General features: G+C 47.8%; 1 protein-coding gene across 1 annotated transcript in view; it reads right to left on the reverse strand.

Moving 5' to 3' along the window:
• Positions 1 to 22990, reverse strand: part of LOC147705746 (uncharacterized) — a 327579-nt gene that overhangs the window by 181556 nt on the left and 123033 nt on the right. Inside the window, 4 exon segments of the mRNA XM_086929556.1 lie at positions 7805 to 8247; positions 9804 to 10153; positions 10156 to 11112; positions 17330 to 20377. Coding sequence (XP_086785682.1) covers positions 7805 to 8247; positions 9804 to 10153; positions 10156 to 11112; positions 17330 to 20377 — 4798 coding nt within the window.

The raw sequence follows: 22990 nt of genomic DNA on the forward strand, positions 1-22990 counted from the left end.
AGTGCATCACAAACGCAAGATTCTGTGGGCCCTCACGGACTACTGTTCTCGGCCTACACTGTGCTCGAGTAGGTCACACAATTGGAACTGAGCATCGATTTTTCTAAGGCAGAGTACATATCATTGCACGCAAGGAGAGGCGTAAGAGGATGACACATTTGGGAGGGAAAAAGGATCATCGTTACGGGGGTGATCAAACACTACCAACAACTGCCCTGGTGTCACTAACTCTGTGCATCGCGAGCCTACGACACGTTGCTGTGACCAGGACGCAGGCCAGGAAAACAGCAACAACAGGCCGGGAGGCGATAGTCAATGGAACACGGTTACAGGGACTGCTATACTCACACACTAGTCACAACCACAAAAATACGGCAGGTTGTATATCCTTATACTCAGTATGGCATGATGTGACTCTATCTACAGATCCAGAAACAAAGCAGAGATTTTGATGAAAAGGCCTCAACCACACTTTGTGGCATGCTTCATCATTGCCAGTCCATCTCACCATGTAAGAGGCTACCAACATGGTGGTCTCAACCTTCTTGTAAGGGAGCTCAAACTAAATGTTTTCTGGCCTTATAAGGGGTCCAGATTTTTTGTAAAACAATCTATGAGTAAACCCAAGGGTTCCCTTTATTTCGAGTACAGAGGGCTGGATTAAAAACAAACAGGGGGATGTTACTGGGAGCCTATGACTCGAACATTCTTTCTACTTGTAAAATACCAGCATGTTTCAGCCTCCATAGGATCCCTTGGAAAGATGGTCCAGGGCCTATGTCAGGGCAGTCAAAGTTACCCCTACTGTATGTCCTTAAGATCTAGGGCCAGATGTAGGAGCCCTAATACCGGTCGGTAACGGCCGAATTCGGCTGTTACCGACCGGTATTAGGGTTTTCAGATGTAGGGGGTAAATTTACAGAATCAGTAAAATACCGAATCTGTATATTTACCGATTCGGTAAATCCACATGTAGGTGGCACTCCTAAGAGTGCCACAGGCCCTTAAGAGTCGGTATTTTACCACCCAATCCTATTGGGTGGTAAAATACCGAATTCAGGTGTGCATGCACACCTGTGCAATGTGACACACAGACATGCCCTTAGGGTATGTCTGTGTGCCACATGGCACACAAGTCCGGAATTGGGGTGCTAGAGGGTGTCAAAGTGACACCCCCTGCACCCTTGCTGGATTCGGTATTTACCGATTCGGTAAATACCGAATCGGTATTGCCCATTGATTCCTACATGGCCCATAGGAATCAATGGGCAATATCGATTCGGTATTTACAGAATCGGTAAATACCGAAACCTACCCATTCGGAAATTCTTCAATTCGAATTACCTACATCTCCCCCCTTCCTATTTAGCGACTCTTAAATACCGAATCGGTAAAATTCGGTATTTAAGAGTCGGTAAATAGGAATTACCTACATCTGGCCCTTAGTTAGTACATTCAGATACAATTAAGTCTTACCTGCTTATCCTGAATGTTTAACCTGTAGAAAAGCAGACCAAAATAAACTTTAAAACTCTAATTTTCTGTCATTTTCATTGCCTTTTGTCTTGTTGTTCCATGCACTAGTATGTCTATTTCTCCTCCTTGTGCACTCAATGTGGTACCCTCTTGAAAATCACAGCACGCTAGACACAAGTGAAAAGCACACTGGTGAGCATGCACAACTAGTGGACCTACTTACCCTGATTTTGTTGGGGTTCTAACACTAGCAGTCACACCTGTGAGGAACACTTGTGTGGAATAAAACAGGGGTTTAGAATGTAATTCTTGGGAGCACAACATGTCTCTAACTAGGACAGGTCTTATTCATATATTTAGACTTTATTGCATCAGGTCCATAATTGGAGAAAACTTCCCTGATTCCTGGTACTGTTATAATGAAGTAAGGCATGCATATAATCATCACGTAACATGAGCCCCAGAGTGGGCCCCGCTACATATGCAAATTCTGTTGCGATGAATGTTCGGGTAAATACTTCCCTTTACATTCGTAATTTCGACCGCACCAATACACAAAGGTCTATTTGCTCCAAAATCAGTTAAAGGTCATTACATGTTAGTTACACCTAATCTTGTTATGTAGGCCCTGCTACATGTGCACATTCCGTTATAAATATGGGGATGATTACTTTTCATTGCATTGAGGAACTTGGCCACATCAATACCAATGATGAAGCATGCCACAAAGTGTGATCTAAATCTTTGCTCTGCTTCTTGTTCCCTTAGATACAGCCTCGTTATTCCAGAATGAGTCTAGGAATAAACAACCTGCCGTATTTCTTTTGGTTATGAATTTTGTTGTGGAGGTTGCAGGGCAAGAAGACCTGTAGCTCTCTTGTTGTGTGAGTCAATGCTCACACCCTGGGACAGGTAGGCATTGGAATATGGGCAGGTCAACAGTCTTATCTGGGACGTCACAACTATAACTGACACTTAGACAATGGGATAGTATGGCTTGGGAACGGTGACAGGGAGACAAGAGCACTGGGACACGGATAAAAAGAAACTGCTAAGGAAGAAAAAGCAGATACTACTAGGGCAGGAAAATACGAACACCGGGGCAGAAACATGGGTGCCCAGAGAGGGAGTTATGCATGCTGGGCCTTGGAGATATGGACTCACAGTGCACAATTAAAGACACATGGAAATATTTGGTGAACAAGGGGCAGGGAAACAATGACTGTTGGATGGGGAAGGACAAGCACTGAGACTGAGAAACACTAGGAAAGGGGAAAAATGTCTATCTAGAGAAGCATAGGAACTTGGCCATTGAAAAACATATATTGAATCATGGAAACACAGGAAACAGGGTAAGGAAACCAACCCTTCTATAGGGACACACAGGTACATTAAAGCACCAACATTGGGATAAGGAAACGACAACACTAGGGGGCTCATTAGGATTGCGGTTTTTCCGCATCCTCGGGGCCGGCGGAAGCCACCGCCGGCCCAGAGGATGCGGAAAAACCGCAGCGGACTGACCAAAGACCCACCGCCACGTTAGGATGGCTGGTGGGTCCTGGTTTCCGTCCGCAGCTTTTCCGCCGCGGTTGGCTTACAACTGCGGCGAAAAAGCTCTAATCTGGTGACGGTGTCTCTCAGACACCGTCAGGCAGATTAGGATGGGATGTGAAACATGCTTTTCCGCGGCGGCTTTTCCGCCGTGGAAAAGCGTGTGTAACTTCACTGCGGTGGCCCGTTGCGGGCCCCCTAGGTGAAGGGGGGTGGGGGGTTCACATGGGGGGTACCTATGGTACCCCCTTGCATTTGTATGCAGAAAGCGACAGGCACCGCATTTTTAACATTGCCGCGGGTGCAGCTTGAAGTCGCACCGCCGCAATGTTAAAAATAGAGGATGTGACCGCCAGGGTGGCGGTCACATTCTAATCGTACAGGAGGGGACTCCACAGCCCATGCGGACGTCCCCTCCTCCTCAGTGGTCGCGGACGGACGCAAGTCCGTCCCGATCATAATCGGCCCCTAAATTAGGTAGACACAGATCTAACTGCAAGGAGACAAGAACTGTAACAGAGGGGCCTATTAGGATGACGGGCGGCCGCCATCCTATCGGCCATTGGGACCGCCCGCCATAAGGGCGGGTGTCCCGTGGGGGGTATTAGGATGCGCCCACCACTGGGCGCATCCTGCATTTTTAGCATTGTGGCAGGCGGTGCTCTCAGCACCACCTGCCACAATGCTAAAAATGCACAAATGCATTTGCATTAACAAAGCAGCAGGCACCACGCGGTGCCTGCTGGTTTGTTAATGCAAATGCAGGGGGGTGCCACAGGTCCCCCCCCGTGTGCACCCCCCACCTCTCCTTCCCTCCGGGGGCCCCCGAAGGGAAGACTGCATGCCTTTCCGTGGCGGCATCGCCTCCACGGAAAGGCATCTGTTTTGGCCCATCATAATATGGCTGGCGGTGTCTAATAGACACCGCCACCATATTAAACCTTTTCTGCCCCGACCGCAAGTTGACCGGGGCGGAAAAGCGGCGGACGGTCTTTCCGTCCGCCGCGGTCTCCCCAGCCATCCTAATGTGGCGGGGGGTCATTTCAGTGCGGATGGCGGGCGGATTGCCCCCGCCAGGCCGGTGGTGGCTACCGCCAGCCTGGCGGGGGCAATCCGCCCACCATCCTAATGGGCCCCTAAGATGGGAAGACATCCATACTCTGAAAGAAAGATGTTGACACTGGGACAGGGAGTCACAGACGCAGGAGAAGTGGAGCTGCATCTCATCAATAAAACTCTGGTTTGCAGGATAAAAAGCCATGTCCGAAACATTGCACCCCAAACTACCCACTTCACTTCCCTGCCCTACCGACGAGCAAAGTGTGCTATACCAATAGCAAGAAACACAACATAACGAAACCCGGCTGTTGTGTCGTAATGGCAGGACAGTGTGAATGGGAGACAGCTTCAAGCCACTGGTGGCAGACCCCTGCCACACCACATCATTCTCCTGAAATAACCATGAACTTTGAGGCAAACAGGCAAAATGGATGCAAAAGACTCTCACACATCACCCTCATCAAAAATAAATTAAAGGAAAACGGTATTTAAAACAATCTGTTTAAGAATTATTCAAGGTCATCAGGGCAAGACTCTCTGCAGAACAGAGCTGGCTCTAGCAGAGGGCCTCATGAATAGCTGAGGCCCTGGGCCAGAACCCACTTTGCCCATGCCTTAAAACGTGTCTGCCTAAGGTTCAGAAGACATGTACACTTGGGCAGGGGATACACTAACTCTAGAGCAGAGAATACTCGCACATTGGGGCAGGGAAACAATTAAGACCTGATTGTGAGAGGATCAGTTAATTCCGACCTGCGTTTAAAACCTTGTTTACGCACGGGTCAAGGGTTACAACAAGTTGAGTATCATTTATCTTTATCGGATGCGGTAAATATCCCAACCTTTGTTAAATTTCGTCAGGCCATATCTGCCGAAATTTAAAAGAGGGAATCCAGACAGCAATTACCGTATAATGCGGATATTGGCGCATTAATCACCAAAATCCGCATGCTGTTCCCTAGATACTCGGAATAGGTACAATTCATTGCATCTGATAAATAACGAACCCCTTGGTAACGTTATTTACTAGGGGCCTGATTACGAGTCGCTCGTAGTATTTCGACAAATTCATTAACCCCTGTTATGAATGGGTTGGAAAATACTATTTTGAAGGTATTTAATGCATCCAATATTTATCGCCTACGTTAAGTAACTCAACCTTCATTGCATTTTGGTAGGTCAAACCTGCCGAAATTTAACAGAGGGAAACATACGGTATGTACTTTATCATGCGGATTTTGGTGAGTTAAACACCAAAAATATGCATGTTATTCCCCATAAACTCTTAGTAGGTGTTATTTATCACACCTGATAAATACCTTACCCTGGTATCGGGATCAGGGGCCATAAGTAACACCTAAACTGTTAACCAGGCCACAGGTGCAATTACTTGTATTCAGGCCCTTGTTAGGCTAAGGGCCTTCTTACAAGTATACGTGCTATTTATCACACTTGGTAAATAATGATACCACAAGATTTGTTATTTATTAGGTGTAAAAAGCACCTATCATGAGTTTCTGGGGAACAATATGCAGATTTTGATGTTTAACGCACCAAAATCGAATGGTACGGTAATTACCGTTTCGTTTAGCCATGTTAAATTTCGGCAGGTTTGACTTGCAGAAATGTAAAGAAGGTTGAGGTATTTAACGCATCTGATAATCCTCGAATGCTTTAAATCACTAAACCTGTAATTCTAAACAGGTGTTTATGCATCGGTCGGAATTAACCAAAGAACTCTTAGGGGCTCATTATAATCGCGGACGGACTTGAGTCCGTCCGCGACCATAGAGGAGGAGGGAACCTCCGCATGGCCTGTGGAGTTCCCTCCTGTCCAATTAGGATGTGACCGCCACCCTGGAGGTCACATCCTCTATTTTTACCATTGCTGCGGGTGCGGCTTCAAGCTGCACCAGCCGCAATGGTAAAAATGCATACATTGCATTTGTATGCAGAAAGCGGCAGGCACCGTGCGGTGCCTGCCGAATACTGCATACAAATGCAGGGGGGTACCATAGGTACCCCCCATGTGCACCCCCCACCTCCCCTTCACTCAGGGGGCCCGCAACAGGCCCCCGCAGTGAAGTTCCACATGCTTTTCCACGGTGGAAAAGCCGCTGTGGATAAGCATCTCTTTTACACCATCTTAATATGGCTGGCGGTCTCTGATAGACACCGCCAGCCATGTTACAGCTTTTCCGCCGCGGTTGTAAGTCAACCGCGGCGGAAAAGCGGCGGACTGAAACCAGGACCCACCAGCCATCCTAATTAGGTGGTGGGTCTTTGGTGGGTCCGCAGAGGATTTTCCGCATCCTCCAGGCCGGCGGTGGCTTCCGCCGGCCCGGAGGATGCGGAAAATCCGCCATCATAATCAGCCCCTTAATGAGGGCCTAAGAGTTATAAAGGGGATAGTGTGGTTTGTTCACTTGTATTACGGTTTAATACGTGCATTTACGTTTTTTGATGATGAATGAATGTTTACAGACATGATATGTTGGACAGAGTTAGTGATTCCAAATAATCTTATATGATGATGGTGACTTATTCTCGTATGCTTAGCAGCACTGCCACTGGAATCGACATGCACTGGAACATCACCTGCACATGTGCATTGTAAGGAAACATCAGACATCCTGGTAACTGGAAGAGAAACGCACTGACGCTATGGACGTGACATGTGTACGCTGGTAGAGGCAGACATACACCAAGGCTGAGAAGACTCTCAGTGAATTGGAAAACTTGCACTTCAAATCAGGGACAAGTCCTGGAAAGTATATCTGAGCCAGGAAATGCAGGGACACCGGGACACCAGTCACACAGAGAAAGGCAAAACAGTGACTCTGGGACAGACACCCTCCTTTTATATGGATGTTTGAGTTGTTTCGGACAGAAACACATATATATGGGGCCGAGAATGCATTGGGACAGGGAAACACTCTTGAGATGGATAATACACTTACAAGGGATCCAGTACTCAAACCTTTCTCAACCTACATCAATTAAATGCCATGCGTCACTATTCGCTGTCAGTGTTATAATAATCCCACAAAGGCCCAAGACTACTCCATACCCGAAATTATGCTGGTCATTTCTACCATCAATATCTATTAATTTATACGTTTTTCAAAATGATAACATACAAGCAAAGGCTGAGCTGTAGATTAAGGGCTTGATTACGAGTTGGGCGGTTAATTCCAACCTGTGCTTTCAGCCCTGTTTACGCATGGCTGGAATGATGAGTTTTTAGATATATTTAAAGCAAACGATAATTATCGATGCATTAAATAATTCAACCTTCGTTAAATATGGAGAGGGTCAAAACTGTCGAAATATAATGGGGGGGAAAATGTACGGTATTACAGCATCATGTGGATTTTGGTGCGATAAACACCAACATTCGATGTTATTGCCCAACACCTCGCAATAGGTGGTTTGTCAAAAGATAAAAGAGAGGTGTACCCAAAAGAGGCAAGCGATGGGTGGGTTGTGTGGAGTCCAAGGTCTAGGTGTGCATTTTAGAAAACTCTGGCTACATCCCAACCCATATATACTGTGCCTCTTCTTATGTGAGGATTTGTTGCTGCTATCTCTGCTATACATGTTCTGTGTGCAAGGGAGGCTTGTGATGTTGAGTCATATGTTTGTGGTACGATTGTACTATTGGCACACTGCCATCATTCACACACCTCCCTCCTCCCACCAGGTCCCATATTACCCAGCGTGTCCAGGAAACTTTTTCTTGGGTGCAATCACTTCTGCCGGCATCGAGCCATCAGTAACTAAGTTTTCTTTGGCTGAAGATCCAGGTATCAGCTGGGGATGCGGCGGTCTCACCATTCCAGGCATCATTATTGGCACCGCGCCTGGTATCAACCGTGGCTTCGGTAGTACCATTGGTGGTGGTGGGAAGCCTTCCCCAGGAGCAATCCACTGCGCCGGCTTTATGTGGGTCTGAAGGACAGGCAGTGGCATAGGTTGATCCTCCACCAATTGGGAAGGAGGGTCCAGGGAGGGCAGTGCAGGCTCTTTCGGTTCAGGAGAAGTGTCTTGGTCAGTGCGGGGCCACAGGTCAGGAACCTGCCGGCGCCATACAGATACTTTTCTGCGCAGGTGAATCCTGCTCTTCTGGGCACTGACATCGAGGGTTTGTACCTCCTCCTGTAGGATAGAAAGAAACATCTCACTCATGGGAGAGGACAGTCCTTACAGCACTAAAACCATTAATTGTGATCCCTCCCTCTGGGCTCCTGTGATGAGGTGCCGACCGCTCCCCATTCCTCTCCTGCTGTATAATTGTCACCCAAGAGCCTCCATTTGCATATAGTTTTTTGGTTACAATTAGTTACAATGATGCCCAACAAAAAATTTAAAACAGTCATCGTACAGCTTCTTTATGTAGGCTATCATTTGGGCATCATGCAAACAAGTGCCCATTTGAGAAGGGCAGTTTGGTAGTCAATCTTGTTTGTTTCAGTGTCCATGCTTTGGAACTCTTTCAATGTTCCAGTTCCGAGTGAAGCAGCCCATCTCCTGTGCACAGAATGCTAAAGAGCTTTACTAGATAGACCATTAAGGGCATGATTTAGAGTTTGGTGGACAGGGAACTCTGCCACAAACCATTCGCAGTACCCTGTCTGCCCGCTCTATTTAGAGTGGAGTGGACCATCATGTTTCCAACAGCGGTTCCCCCGCTGGTTTTACTGGTAGAAATCCTACAACAACGGCCTGGTAGAGGTGGTCTAATGCACATTTTTTCAGTTTGGTACATCCATGGTTCCCGAACAGGAAAGACAATTAAAAAATGACCCCCACACCCTGAAAGAAAACTTATAGGGTGTAAGGGTCATTAGTTCTTAGCTTTTCAAAAACAAACTCTGCTTTGGGAGTTTGTTTATGCAAAGCAAAAAGGTTCGCCGAGCAGCCACTTTAAACATACCTGCCACTCAGCAACCTTTCAGTGTCTTCTGAGGGCAAAGAGATCCCTACAGGTCCTGCAGAGATCTCTAAATGTGGTGGGCTGTGGTCTGGCCAGAGTGGTGAAGGTAATTGCCTGTGCCACCCTGATGTACGGCTGGGTAACAGTCATATTGTAAATGAGGTCTCATTACCAATCTGCATCATACTTGTGCTACAAAGTTCACCCGGTCCAAAATATCTTTCAAAAATACACTGTATAAGCATCAGATGGCTTAACGCCTAACCGTTTTCTTTGGATGTTGTACCATGGACTGGGTGGTTTTCTGTTAGTGCTACCTGGCATACATGAGCAAAGATGAACTGGGCCAAACATAATAAAACAAAGGGTAGATCTGCGATCCACTTACAATTGGAGAGGCTTTGAATAGATAGGTTCTGGTGTAATAAAACGGTGTTACACGGCTGTCCTTGGGGTTCAATCGTACCAGGTTTCAAAAGGCGCATAAGAGTTCTTAACTGTGAATATGTTCAGGTACGCCTGCGCCTGAGTAACTGTGTGCACTGCAGTGAAGCTAAACAACTGTAAACTTCACTGTAGTGCACACAGTTACTCAGGGACAGGTGTACCTGAACGTATTCACAGTTAATTTAGTATGAGGTACTGACCACCCTCAAATACTGTGTAGCGCGCAAAAGATAGTTAAGTTCATTAAACAATTCTTCTAATTGAGAAATTTACAAGAATAAAGGTGTGCGACTCTCGGACTTTGATTTGTTTCTGCACAAAGAGTTCTTACCAGATTAAACAGACCTTCTAGCCCATCTTCCTTCTTCTTATCCTTTTCAACTGCTGTATCGACTGTCTGTCCGTCAGATGCCTCCTTCTCATGTGACTGGCTCGTTGTGTCTTTCATTTTGCCTACTGATTGCTGGCGGGGTTCTCTCTTGAATATATCTCCCTTTCTAAGATCCAGAATTGACTCATCTACTTTTCTTGGTCCTATAATTGGGGGAAGGACACGTATCTTTGTGAATGCCATTTTCTGCACAGCATTTTCTTCGCCAGGATGAGTAATGAATTCTTGCACTTGAGTGTTTTATCCAATATCCAAATGTCTGGGATTAGGGGTTGGCAGTACCATTCTCATTTGTGTTGCATTGGACCATCTGTTTGCCCAAGAGGCCTTTTCTCCAGAGAGTATACTGATTGCATTTTCTCCAGAAGAGTACTTTTATCTTTACTAAAAGGTCCTTTGGCTTTGTCCATGTGATATTTATCACTGGCCAGGTCTGATGGACACTCACTTTCTTGTAAAAGAATGACATCCTTCTCCCTTCCCTCATGGCTGTTCAGAGTTATCTGCCCCTTCTGTACCAGGTGCGGACAGAATGTTTCTGCCAGAGAAAAAGTGTCTGTCTCCAAACTTACAGGATATGTTGCTTGGTTCAAAGACTTGTCCTCTTCCAATACTGAGGATGACAGTGGCGCCTGTGTTCATATCAATATATCCTCCTAAAATAAATATTCACTTTTATTTGGACTTCTGTGCGTCTCTTCAACTACCAATTGGTGTTTGAAATAAGGTTGATCAACTGAAATTATTTTTACTTCCTGTTTTAGTTCTTGTGGCGGCAAGTCTGGTTCACTGAGTGATTGACAGAGCTCCTCTTCCTCTACTTTTGGTGGATGACAGGATTGTTTCAGATGTCTTTCTTCTTCCAATACTACTTCTTCTAACTCTGGCTCTCCCATAACTAAGTTTTCCACACCTCTGCTTTCTTCTGACACTGGATTTCCCAAAAATTTTTCTCTTTCCAGTTTCTCTTTTTCTGATGCAGACTCTTCCATGGATATCTATCCCTCCATGCTCCCCTCTGCTACTGGTCCTTCAATATGTGTCTCTAAGTTCATACTCCCTTGTACTGGTTCTCCCAGAGATGCTTCTTCCTCCACTCTTCCTTTTTCTGTGTCAAGAAACTCCCGGTCTCCAGTGGCACAACGTGGTACAACAGCGCAGAACGGCAGAGAAGTCCGGAAGTAACAAGCGGATCCCGAACTACCATTACCAGCATGCCTAGTGTGATCAGCGCGCGAACCAGAAACGCCTACATAAGGCGCACAGGAGCAAGGGACGGCGTCGGATATTGAGATCCTTGCCAGTCTCCTTGTTTCCTGTACAGACCTTGCTGTTCGTTGACGCCAGACCAGCATCGTTCGTGTTACCAAAGGACCTGATTTCAAGGAAACAGTTCCGCGACGGAGGTAAGACTGAGCGGCTGCTCGTTTTCCCGTCACTCGAGAGGAGTCTTGGTAGAGTGTTGGTTTCTACGCTCCCAAGACAGGATTGAGCAGAGACGCACACCACGGAGGTGTTTGCCGCGTCTCTGCTGGGGTTTCAGATTTCAGTGTATCCGAGAGGCACTAGAGGGTGCATGTGCTGTAACAGGGCACCCCACCTGAAGGACAAGTGGACGCCAGCCTACAGTGTGTAGCGGTTGAAGGTGGAGCGGCTGTTCCCTTCCTTGCTCACAGTACCTTACGGTCGAGTGCCCGGCTGGGCATTCCCGGGGGCGTTCCAACACAGCGCATAAGCAGTTAATAGGCGCTACTGCTAAGTGGAACGAGTCAACCCCATTAGCCTCTTTCGAACGGCATTGTCGGCCGTTGCTCTGCACAGTGCCCTCCGCTGGAGAATACCGGGACCGGTATTCATGCGGAGGACAGTTGGATCGAAGCCCTGCTGAAGTACAGGGTGGCTAATGGGTATCGTTATACATATTGTTTATTTCTTGGTTTACTACAGAGTGTGGGGAATTCCGCACACCGCAAGACTATAGATCGCTATTTTACTTTGTCCAATGTTCTGTACTAAATAAAGGTTGCTGGGAAGCATACCTAAAACACTGTTGTGTGTGGTCATTTGTGTCTCCCCGATCCCGAGATCTTGGGAAGATTACACAATATCCGCCCTTAACAATCCGTCTTCTCCTGGTCGGGGTAAAGGAAACGTGGCCACATTGGATGACGTCTTGGCTGCCTTGGCGACTGTCCAGACTGAACTGAACGCATCCAGACAAGAAACCGCGGATTTAAAGGCCAGATTCGATGCCGGTCAACGAAATCCCTTTGATGCTGGAAGCCAGGTTGTGTCCTCTCCTCCTGCGGTTGTGGTGGAGATGCACGTCGCTGTACGCCTGGCCACACCGGAGAGGTACAATGGACACCCTAATACAGTGCAAGTCTTCCTAACACAGGTGGCATTGCACCTGTCCTGCAAACCCAAGGCATTCCCCACCAGCCAGGCAAGGGTAGCCTTTCTCATTTCATATCTGGCAGGGGACGCAGCGCAATGGGCTGTTCCTTTGGTGGCCAGAAACGACCCTCTCCTCTGTGACTGGGGGGCCTTTCATGAAGAGTTCCTGAAAGTATTCAATAGGCGTGCGGATTCCTATACCGCAGACGGAGAATTGCTGGAGCTGACACAGGGCAGCAATGACCTAGTTCTTTACTTGAATGCATTCAGGCGTTTGGTGGCAGAGACCAAATGGCCGGTCTCAAAGCAAACAGCGCTTTTCCACCAAGGATTGAGCAATGAGCTCAAAGACGTTGTAGCCCAGATTGACCCACAGCCCAAGATCTGTGAGGGTCTCATCAGCTTGGTTCTTCGCTTGGATCACCGCTTGGGCGAACGCAAAGGGAACCACAAGAGGAAAGGGAAATTGTTTCCTTCCTACGTGTCGCAAGGAAACTCCGAATCCAACATCCCCGCTAAAGCCAAACCCATGGATATTGGAGCCATTCGGGCCAGCTTGACCGCCGCAGAAAAAGAAGCACGCCGCAAACAAGGCCTTTGTTTATACTGCGGCAAGAAGGGGCACTATGTACGAGAATGCCCGGCCAAGCCAAAGAACAGCCAATTCAGGGCCAACAGAACAGTGAATGCAGCAGTTGACGTCTCGGAGGAAAACTAACGGACTCCCAGAACAGCGAAGGGGCCTCTCAGAGTCAATTATGTATCCCTTCTTTATCACGCCTTACTCAGGTATGCCAGCAGTACCTGTATATCACCGTTCTTGTTTCCGTGGATACACAGTGGATTCCGGTAGAAGCCATGGTCGATTCAGGGGCCACGGGACTCTTCATGGATAAAGAGGAGGCTCTGCGATTAGGCATTGCCCTCATACCCAAAGAAACTTCGGAGGAGGTCTATGCAGTGGACGGGAGGAGGCTAGTAACCGGACCTATCGGATTTCATACAGGGGTAATACCCGTGAGATTCGGGGAACAGCACGAAGAGGGGATAGACTTCAGTATCATCTGAGCACCACAATACAGGGTCATACTGGGTCTATCGTGGCTCGAAAAACACAACCCTTCTGTCGATTGGGTAGCGCACACGGTTGTGATGACATCTCCGCACTGCTACCGGACAAGGGTTAATTCACAGAGTAGCCACGGAGGCAGAGAAAGAGGTTCTCCTGCCAAGGGTATACAGAGATTACACGGACGTCTTTGACGACGTGCGAGCAGAGGTCCTTCCTCCGCACAGGATTTACGATTGTCAAATCGACTTGGTTCCAGGTGCTAGTGTACCCAGTGGCAGGCTATACGCCTTAACGGAGCCGGAGAACATCCACCTCCGTTCCTACCTCAACAAACTCTTGGGGCTGGGGTTCATCAGACCCTCCAAATCCCAGGCAGCTTCGCCCCTTTTCTTCATCCCTAAGGCCAATGGTGAATTGAGGGCTTGTGTGGACTTCAGGGCTTTGAACGCTATCACCGTAAAAAACTGGTACCCCTTGCCACTCACAAGTGTCTTGCTGGAACAAGTAAAAAAGCCAAGGTCTACACAAAGCTCGACCTCAAAGGGGCATACCATTTTGTCCGCATGAGAGACGGCGACGAGTGGAAGACGGCGTTTAAGACCAGATTCGGCCTCTTCGAATACCTCGTCATGCCGTTCGGACTCTGCAATGCCCCTGCAGCCTTCCAGTACTTCTTGAACGAGGTATTCCGTGACATTCTGGATGTGTATGTGGTGGTGTACATTGACGATATCCTCATCTATTCCAACACGGAGGAGGAACACGTACAACATGTGTCAACGGTACTCCAGAAACAAAGAGAGAACATGCTGTTCTGCAAGCTCAGCAAATGTGACTTCCACGTCACGTCCGTGGAGTTTCTCGGGGTTATGCTGAGCCCGGAGGGACAAGAGATGGGCGAGCATAAGGTCAGGGCTGTGGAGGAGTGGCCTACACCACAGGGAGTGAAGGACGTACAATGCTTTATTGGGTTTTCCAATTTTTGTCGTCGTTTTATCGATGGGTTCTTCGGGCTGGTGGCCCCAATCACTCAGCTGTTGCGGAAATCGCAGTCCATCGCGTGGACTCCGGAGGCGCAGGCCGCCTTCATGGCGTTGAAGAAGGCGTTTGTTTCAGCACCCATCTTAGCTCATCCCAACCCGGAGTTGCCATATGTGGTGGAGGCGGATGCCTCGGAAGTCGCCGTGGGGGCCATACTGTCACAACGGCACCGACACACTCCATCCAGTGGCCTTCATGTCCAGGAAGCTGAACGACGCGGAACGAAACTACCACATAGCGGAGAAGGAGCTGTTAGCCATCAAGGATGCCTTCCCGGAATGGAGACACCTGTTGATGGGAGTCAAGCATGTGGTAACGGTGTTCACGGATCACCGCAACCTGCAATTCATGAAGACGGCTAGACTCCTGTCGCCCAGACAGATGAGGTGGATGTTTTTCTTCTCCGGCTTCCACTTCCACATCACGTATCAGCCTGGTACAGAAAACAGGAAAGCGGACGCACTCTCTCGTCAATCCTCTGTTGCGGTAGCAAGGACTGCACCGGTGCACTCCATCATCCGTCCGGATGCGGTGCTAGGGGTGATACAATGTGACACGTTCCTAAAGGGGATTCAGAGGGGGATAAGTTCATTTACCTGGAGAAGCTGGCTTTTGAGACACAAAGAATGGCAGGTGAAGGAGGGGATACCAGTGAATGGTTGCCGCTTGTTGATACCAAGTGCACGGCTCCGGAAACAAGCCTTCGATTGGTGTCACGTTTCGCCCTGTGCGGGCCACCTTGGGTTCGAGAAGACTGTGGCCAGTCTGGGGAGGCATTTCTGGTGGCCGTCCTTGAGAGCGGATGTTCGACGGTGGGGAGAAGCCTGCACAATCTGTGCTGCCATGAAAACGGATCAGAGACGCCCACAAGGCTTACTGCGGCCTCTTCCTACACCCAACAACCATGGGAGAACATTTCCCTAGACTTTGTCGTGGGGTTGCCGGCGGACCAGGGCTGCACAGCAATTCTCGTCGTGGTGGACCACCTCACCAAAATGGGGCACTTCATAGCCTGTAAACAGGTGCCCTCCACTGGCCAACTAACATTGCTCCTGTTGATGAACGTGGTGCGATTGCACGGTCTACCCAGCCTGATTGTGTCTGAGAGGGGATCGCAGATTACGGCCCAATTCTGGAGGACATGGTTTTCAGCGTTGCTCGACACCTCGGCTATGTCTACAAGCTACCACCCTCAAACAGACGGCCAGACGGAACGCCTGAACCAGTCCCTTAAAAAGTACCTGTGTTGCTTTGTGAATCAGGGGAAAGAGGAGTGGGTGGATCTCCTGTCGCTTGCGGAGATAGCCTATAATAATTCCACGCATAGCTCCACTAAGGCATCCCCTTTTTATAGCAACTACGGCCATCATCCAAGGTTCTTGCCATTTCTACACCCTGTCAGGGACCGGAAGGTGCCGGAGATATCCGAGAGGGTGGCACACATCAAGGAAACACTGATAATGTCGAAGAAATGTTTGGAAGCAGCTAAGGCTGCATACAAAACATCGGCGGACAAGAGACGGCGGCCTGGGCCTCTGTAAGCCGTCGGCGATTACATCTGGGTGTCCACCAGGAACCTGCGGTTTCATCCTCTGTATATCAGACCTTATCGCATCACTCGGTGCATCAGCCCTGTGAATATGAAGCTGGGTCTTCCGGTACACATGCGGATCCATCCGGTGTTCCACGTTTCCCTGCTAAAGCAGTCGGCCCCTGGTCGGCGTGCGCTGCCCTTGCCTGTGGAGGTGGACGCTGATGTTGAGTATGAAGTGGCTGGCATACGGGATTCCAAGTGGAGGGGTGGCAAGCTGTGGTATCTCGTGGCTTGGAAAGTGTATGGCCCGGAGGAACAGTCGTGGGAACCGGCTTCTGGTGTTCATGCCCCTCGGCTGGTGTCTGCGTTCCATAGGAAACATCCTGCCTGCGCGGGCCCCGTGGGGAGGGGTTGATGGGAGGAGGATGTACTGTCAAGAAACTCCCGGTCTCCGGTGGCACAACGTGGTACTACATCGCAGAACGGCAGAGAAGTCCGGAAGTAACAAGCGGATCCCGAACTACCATTACCAGCATGCCTAGTGCGATCAGCGCGCGAACCAGAAACGCATACATAAGGCGCACAGGAGCAAGGGACGGCGTCGGATATTGAGATCCTTGCCGGCCTCCTTGTTTCCTGTACAGACCTTGCTGTTCGTTGACGCCGGTCTAGCGTCGTTCGTGTTACCAAAGGACCTGATTTCAAGGCAACAGTTCCGTGACGGAGGTAAGACTGAGCGGCTACTCGTTTTCCCGTCACTCGAGAGGAGTCTTGGTAGAGTGTTGGTTTCTACGCTCCCAAGACAGGATTGAGCAGAGACGCACACCACAAAGGTGTTTGCCGCGTCTCTGCTGGGGTTTTAGATTCCGGTGTATCCGAGAGGCACTAGAGGGTGTAGGTGCTGTAACAGGGCACCCCACCGGAAGGACAAGTAGACACCAGCCTACAGTGTGTAGCGGTTGAAGGTGGAGCAGCTGTTCCCTTCCTTGCTCACAGTACCTTACGGTCGAGTGCCCGGCTGGGCATTCCCGGGGGCATTCCAACACAGCGCATAAGCAGTTAACAGGCGCTACTGCTAAGTGGAATGAGTCAACCCCATTAGCCTCTTTCGAACGGCATTGTCGGCCGTTGCTCTGCACAGTGCCATCCGCTTGAGAATACCGGGACCGGTATTCATGCGGAGGACGGTTGGATTGAAGCCCTGCTGAAGTACAGGGTGGCTAATGGGTATCGTTATACATATTGTTTATTTCTTGGTTTACTACATAGTGTGGGGAATTCCGCACACCGCGAGACTATAGATCGCTATTTTACTTTGTCCAATGTTCTGTACTAAATAAAGGTTCCTGGGAAGCATACCGAAAACACTGTTGTTGTGTGGTCATTTGTGTCTCCCCGATCCCGAGATCTTGGGAAGATTACATTCTGACACCGGTTTAACTAAAGACATCTCATCTTCCACCCTCTTGTTATACAAACTCGTCTCCCACAGAGTTGTGTCTCCCTCCACTATCCAACTTTCAAATGATGAACCTTGCAGAGACGCCTCTTCCTCTACTCATCCTTGGTTTCAAACTAGTTCTCCCAGATACATGTTTCTCTTCTCTCCTTTGTCTTCTTTTGAATCTGGCTCTCTCATATATGCCCCTCCCTCCATTCTACGTTCTTCTAATCCTGGACATCCTAGAGATGTCTCTCCATCCACAATTAGCTCTTCTAATAATGTTGTCTTCTCAGATGTCTCTATCCCTACTTTCCTATCTTGCAGTACTTGCTCTCCCAGAGAGTTTTCTTTCTGCACTTTCCATTCTTTGCATATTGGTTCTTCTAGAGCTCTCTCCAAGTTCTCTATGTCTGAGACTAGTTTTTCCTGCTGCCCCTCTTCCTCTTCTCTCCTGTCATCTGATATTGGTTCTCTAACATATGTCTCTCCCTTACCTTTGTCGGCTTCAGTTACTGGTTTCACCTGATATACCTCTCCATCTACTCTCCCCTCTTCTGACACTTCCTTCTTCAGAGATGTATCTGTCTCCCCTCGCCAGCCTTCGCATACTGGGTCTCGTTGAACTGCATCTCCTACTATGGTTACTTCTTCTTTAGCTACTTCTCCCTGAGATCTCTCTCCCTGGGAAGTCTTTTTCTCCTCCTGTCTTTCTTCTGATACTGGTTCTCTGGTATATACCTCTTCCTTAACTCTCCCATCTTCTAGCACTAATTCTGCCTGAAATAGCTCTACATTTGCTTTCCCACCTTCTAACTCTTGCATCAGCAGAATCATCTCTGTCTTTACTCTCAAATTTTGGGATACTGGCTTATGCAGATATGTGCCTTTCTTTATGTTTACATATTTTCCCAAATATACCTCCCTTTATTCTCTTCCATCTTCTAATAATGTTTCCCTCTGAGATGTCTCTTCCCCCATTTTCCCATCTGATTGTGGTTCTCCCAGAAATGTCTCTTTCTCATCTCTTCTGTCTTCCCCTGATACACTTCCCCCATGTGATGGCTCTATCCCCACTCTCTCTTTTTCTGAAACAGATTCACCAAAATATAGCTCTCCCTTGACTCTTTCTCTTTCTGATATTGGTTCTTCCCAAGATGTATCTCCTTCCTCTTCTTCATCGTATTCTTGCTCTCCCAGAAAAGCCCCTCCCCCATGTCCTGGTTCTCCCAGAAATATCTTTGTCACCAACCTCTCTTCTCCTGACAATGGTTCTCCCTAGAATGTCTTTCCTGCCTCTCTTCGTTTTGTTTCATACTCGGATTCTTGCAGAGGCTCTTCTCTCTTCTTTCTTGCTGTTGATACTGATTCCCTGATAAAGGGCTCTTCCTCCACTCTCCCTTTTTCTTCTTCTGATACTGATTCTCCCCAAGATGACTCTCCCTCCAGCCCTTCTTCTTCTGATACTGTGTCACTCTGAAATGCTGCTCCCTCATCTATTTCTTTCTTTTCTAATATCAATTCAACCAGAGATGCCTCTGGATTCTCTCGTACTTCTTTTGATATTGGTTCTCTCAGATATAGCTCTTCCATTCCCCCTACGTTTTCTAATATGAATTCTCCTAGTAATGTCTTTCTCACCATCCCCCCTTCATCTTCTGATACTACTTCTCCCAGGGGTGTCCCTCCCCCTTCACTTCCATCTATTTCTAATAATGATTCTCCACGAGTTGCATCTGGATCATCTCTTACTGCTTTTGATATTGGTTCTCCCAGAGATGGCTCTCCCTTTATTTTCCTTTCTTCTTCTGATGTTGATTCCATTAGAGATACTGCTTCCTCTATTACAACTTCTTCGGATATTGATTCTCCGAAAGATATCTCTTTCTCTTCTACCCATTTATCCATAACTGGTTCTTCCAGAGATGTCCATTGCTCCAAGCTCTCATTTTCTGGTACCAGTTCTCTTAGAGAAATCTCACCGTCTGTGCTCCATCTTGTTTCTAGTTGCTCAAGGAACTTCTTCTCATCCTCTCTTCCATCTGAATGAGAGCTCTCTTTCCCCAGTTTTACTTCTTTTAATGCAAGTTCTCTAAGGCATATCTCTCCCTCAACTCTCTCTGTTTCTGATCTTGGTTCTGCCAGACATGTGTCTTCTTCCTCTCCTCCTAATTTTTCAGATACATGGTCCATCAATAATTTATTCCCCACCTCCATTTCTTCTTTATCTGATTGTGGTGCTCCCACATATGTCTGTCCCTCAAATATCCCTTTTTCTGATATTGTTTCTCGTAAGAATAGCTCCCACTGTACACCTGCATCTTCTTCTGAAACTGGTGTTCCTAGAGATGCATCTCCCTCCAGGCCTTTTTCCAAAGATACTGGTTGTCCCAGAGATGTCTCTGTTCCTTCTCTTCCTTCTTCTTCCGACTTTGGTTTTCCCATAGAAATATCTCCCTCAATTCTCTCTTCCTCTAATAATTGTTTTTTTACATGTGTCTCTTCTTCCACACTCCATTTTTCTGTCACTGATTTCTTATGAGACATGCTGTCTTCCTTGTCAAATTGGTCAACTTTTTCCTCCTGACAGGTTCCGTCCTTTTTCCCACTTTCTCCCTCTTGTAAATCACCATTACCCATCTTAGATGCTTCATCTTTTCCACTCTCCTGCTCCTGGTGTAGGTCAACTTGGTCCAGTTGAACTGTTCTTTTTTTCATGTGTTGGTCACTGAGTTCCCTGTGAGTGGATTTTGCCTCTTCCATTTCTCTTGCCTTCAGATTATCCCCCATGGCGCCTTGAGTACTTACCAATTCTTCATTTTCTTCTCCCTCTTCCTGTAGGTCTCCATTTTCCATCATAGATGTTTTTTCTTTGTCCTCCCCTTTAATCCGGTCTAGATCACCATGTTCCATTTGGAACTGGGAAATGTATGTCTCCTCCTTCTGTTTGTCACCTGGTACCCACTCAGGTGTTCTCTGTTCCTTCGGTACTTCAGTTTGTTCCATCTGAAAGGCTTCCACCACACTTCCTTCAAATATATGTCAGTATGTTCCTTCTTATTTATTTATAGGCTTATATAGCGCTAGACTCGACTCCCGAAGGAGTATCTCTGCGCTCAATTCACCCTTAAGACAGAAAAACAATGCTCTCAAGATCTTAAAAAGAAAGAGGCGCTATATTTGAAACAGGAAAGTCTTCAGCAATTTCCTGAAGGCTAGATGATTAGTACAAAGCCTGAGGGTAGCAGGCAGATTGTTCCAAAGACTAGAACCCAAGAATGAGAGAGCCCTTCCGCCTAGTCTCGCCCTTCTGATAGGGGTAAATTGTAGAAGAGATTGGGTGCTGGAGCGGAGGGTACGTACAGGATTATAGGGGACAAACTTCTCAGCCAGATACGGAGGGCCTAAACTATGAATACCCTTGTGGATGATACAACAGGTTTTGAATTTAACCCGTTGTCGGATCGGTAGACAATGAAGCTTTTCTAAAAGGGGAAGAGAGGGGGTTCTGGGCGGAGCATTTAAAACTAGCCTTGCGGCGGTATTCTGAGCCCCCTGGAGTCTACTTAGCAAGTTGTCATTTGCTGATATTAGTAGCTCATTACAGTAGTCCAGGCGGCTGAGCACTAGAGCCTGAACAAGAGTCTTTCTAGATGAGTCTGGCAGTAGTGGAAACTCTCTTCTAAGTAGTCTAATTACTTGGAAACAAGACCCAGCTGTTTGATTAACATGCTCCTTTAAGGACAGCTGTGAGAAGTTGGCCTGGTATATGATGTTCACTATTCTAGTGAGCACCTTGCACCAGTCCAAATGACCCTTATGGTGATTGGTTGTAAGTCAACCTTATAGAAAAGCTATCCTGATGGTAGCATGGACAAAAGCAGTCTTAGGCTTAACTCAAGAGGGCATGTGAAGCCAGCTGTTTTACCATATGTAATCCTTTTAATACCAAATGAAAGAACACCACACAAGTTATATATTATAAAATATATGTATTTATTACTAGAATAATCCTCTGTACTCTTTATGAGGGCAGAAGCACAAGCGTTAAACAAAGAACTTCATATAACATACAAAAGTTGCACAAATATGGATAGGCCCGGGTGGCCCCTAAAACCATATACTAAAACAATGGTATAAGAACCACGTCACGAACAATGGTAAGGCCTAGGGCCTTGGGAATCGCTGGGGCTACACTGGACTAACAGAAGTTAGGACGTGGGAGGCCCACAGGATGCGGGTGCAGTGCCTAAATGCACACGCGTGCACCAATACAAGTCAATGGTGCGCAAAAGTTAGAAAGTTGCAGATTTGGAAGTCTTCCGACTGGACTAGAACTTAACCACTTAAAACTAGGACACTAGAGGTGTAAACCACTACAGGAAGTGGGTGCATAGGTATCAAAGTGCGTCGGGTTTCGTTGTGGAGTTCTATGGAGCTTGGAGGCGACCAGGAGAGAAGAGTCCGGTTGGATCCAAGGGTGGATCAAAGAAGTAGAGTAACTGAAAGCAGAGGGGACAGAGTCTGCGCTGATGGTGCCTGCTTGTGCAGGGTGGTCACTCCTTGACCACAAGGGAGATTCTTCAGTCTTCTACGTCAAGTAGGATGTCGAAGGGTCCAGAGTTAATTATCAAAGTTTCAGTCAGGATAATCTAATGTCTATGGACACAGCTCCTACCTTTATTCCAAATCAAGGGGCTGGATTACCTGCTAGGTCCCTCCTATGGGTGGGACCCAGGAAGGGGATGGTTACACCCCTTTCCCTTTGTCCACCATAGCTGGGGCTGGAGTGCCCCAGCACCGGTTTGAACTGGGCTATGCATGGGACACCTTGTGTGCCCCAGACAACGTCTAGTTTCATTCAGCCCTCCCTGCCCCTATCCACTATCTCCTGTCTGGGGGGTGTTAGCACGTCCCTATGACAGGAAACCTTTTGTCCAGGCCTCCCCTGCCAGAGTTTCAGTCAGCAGCAGGAGGCCAGACTTGTGTCTGTGGCAGCAGCATCCATTTTGTGATGCTGACGCTCTGGTTAGTTTTAACCGCGTTTAAGGAAAGTAACATGTCTTCTCCCTCTAGAAGGGTGGAATGCTACCCCCGTCTCCAGGACTGGTGAGGGGGTAGTATTCCACCTTACACGACATGTTTCGATAAACCCAAACCAAAGATAGCATTCAACTGCGAGGTTCATAACACACTTAAGAGTATATGGTATGGCAATATCCTAGAACAGCTATAAGGACATGGTTCCGAAAGCTGTAGACAGGCTCAACTCATGCTAGAGCACCATCTCACATAAAACCAAGCACTCTGCCTCCAGGATTGTTAAGGCCTGTCATAGGAGTGACTAATAGGTGCATATGTGTCCAGATCGAGGTTTAGACATAGGTTTACTATATCTAAGCAAGGGGTGTTTACACGACCTTGCCCCAGCTGAGTGATCAGCCAGTTGTGTCAGTTTGGATGGCCAGCCAGGGGTGGCAAAAGATATGCTGCAGCCCCTGGTAGGCCTTGGATGCACCTATGCCTTGGGTACCTATAGTACCCTGTACAGGGGCTCATCAGGTGGGTGTAGAGCGGCATCCAGCACAGACATCAACTTCAGCCACGCCACAGAGCTTCAATGGACGGACCACAGCTGCATC

Source organism: Lissotriton vulgaris, chromosome 7, assembly GCF_964263255.1.
Source record: "Lissotriton vulgaris chromosome 7, aLisVul1.2, whole genome shotgun sequence".
In the NCBI taxonomy this organism is placed as follows: Eukaryota; Metazoa; Chordata; class Amphibia; order Caudata; family Salamandridae; genus Lissotriton; species Lissotriton vulgaris.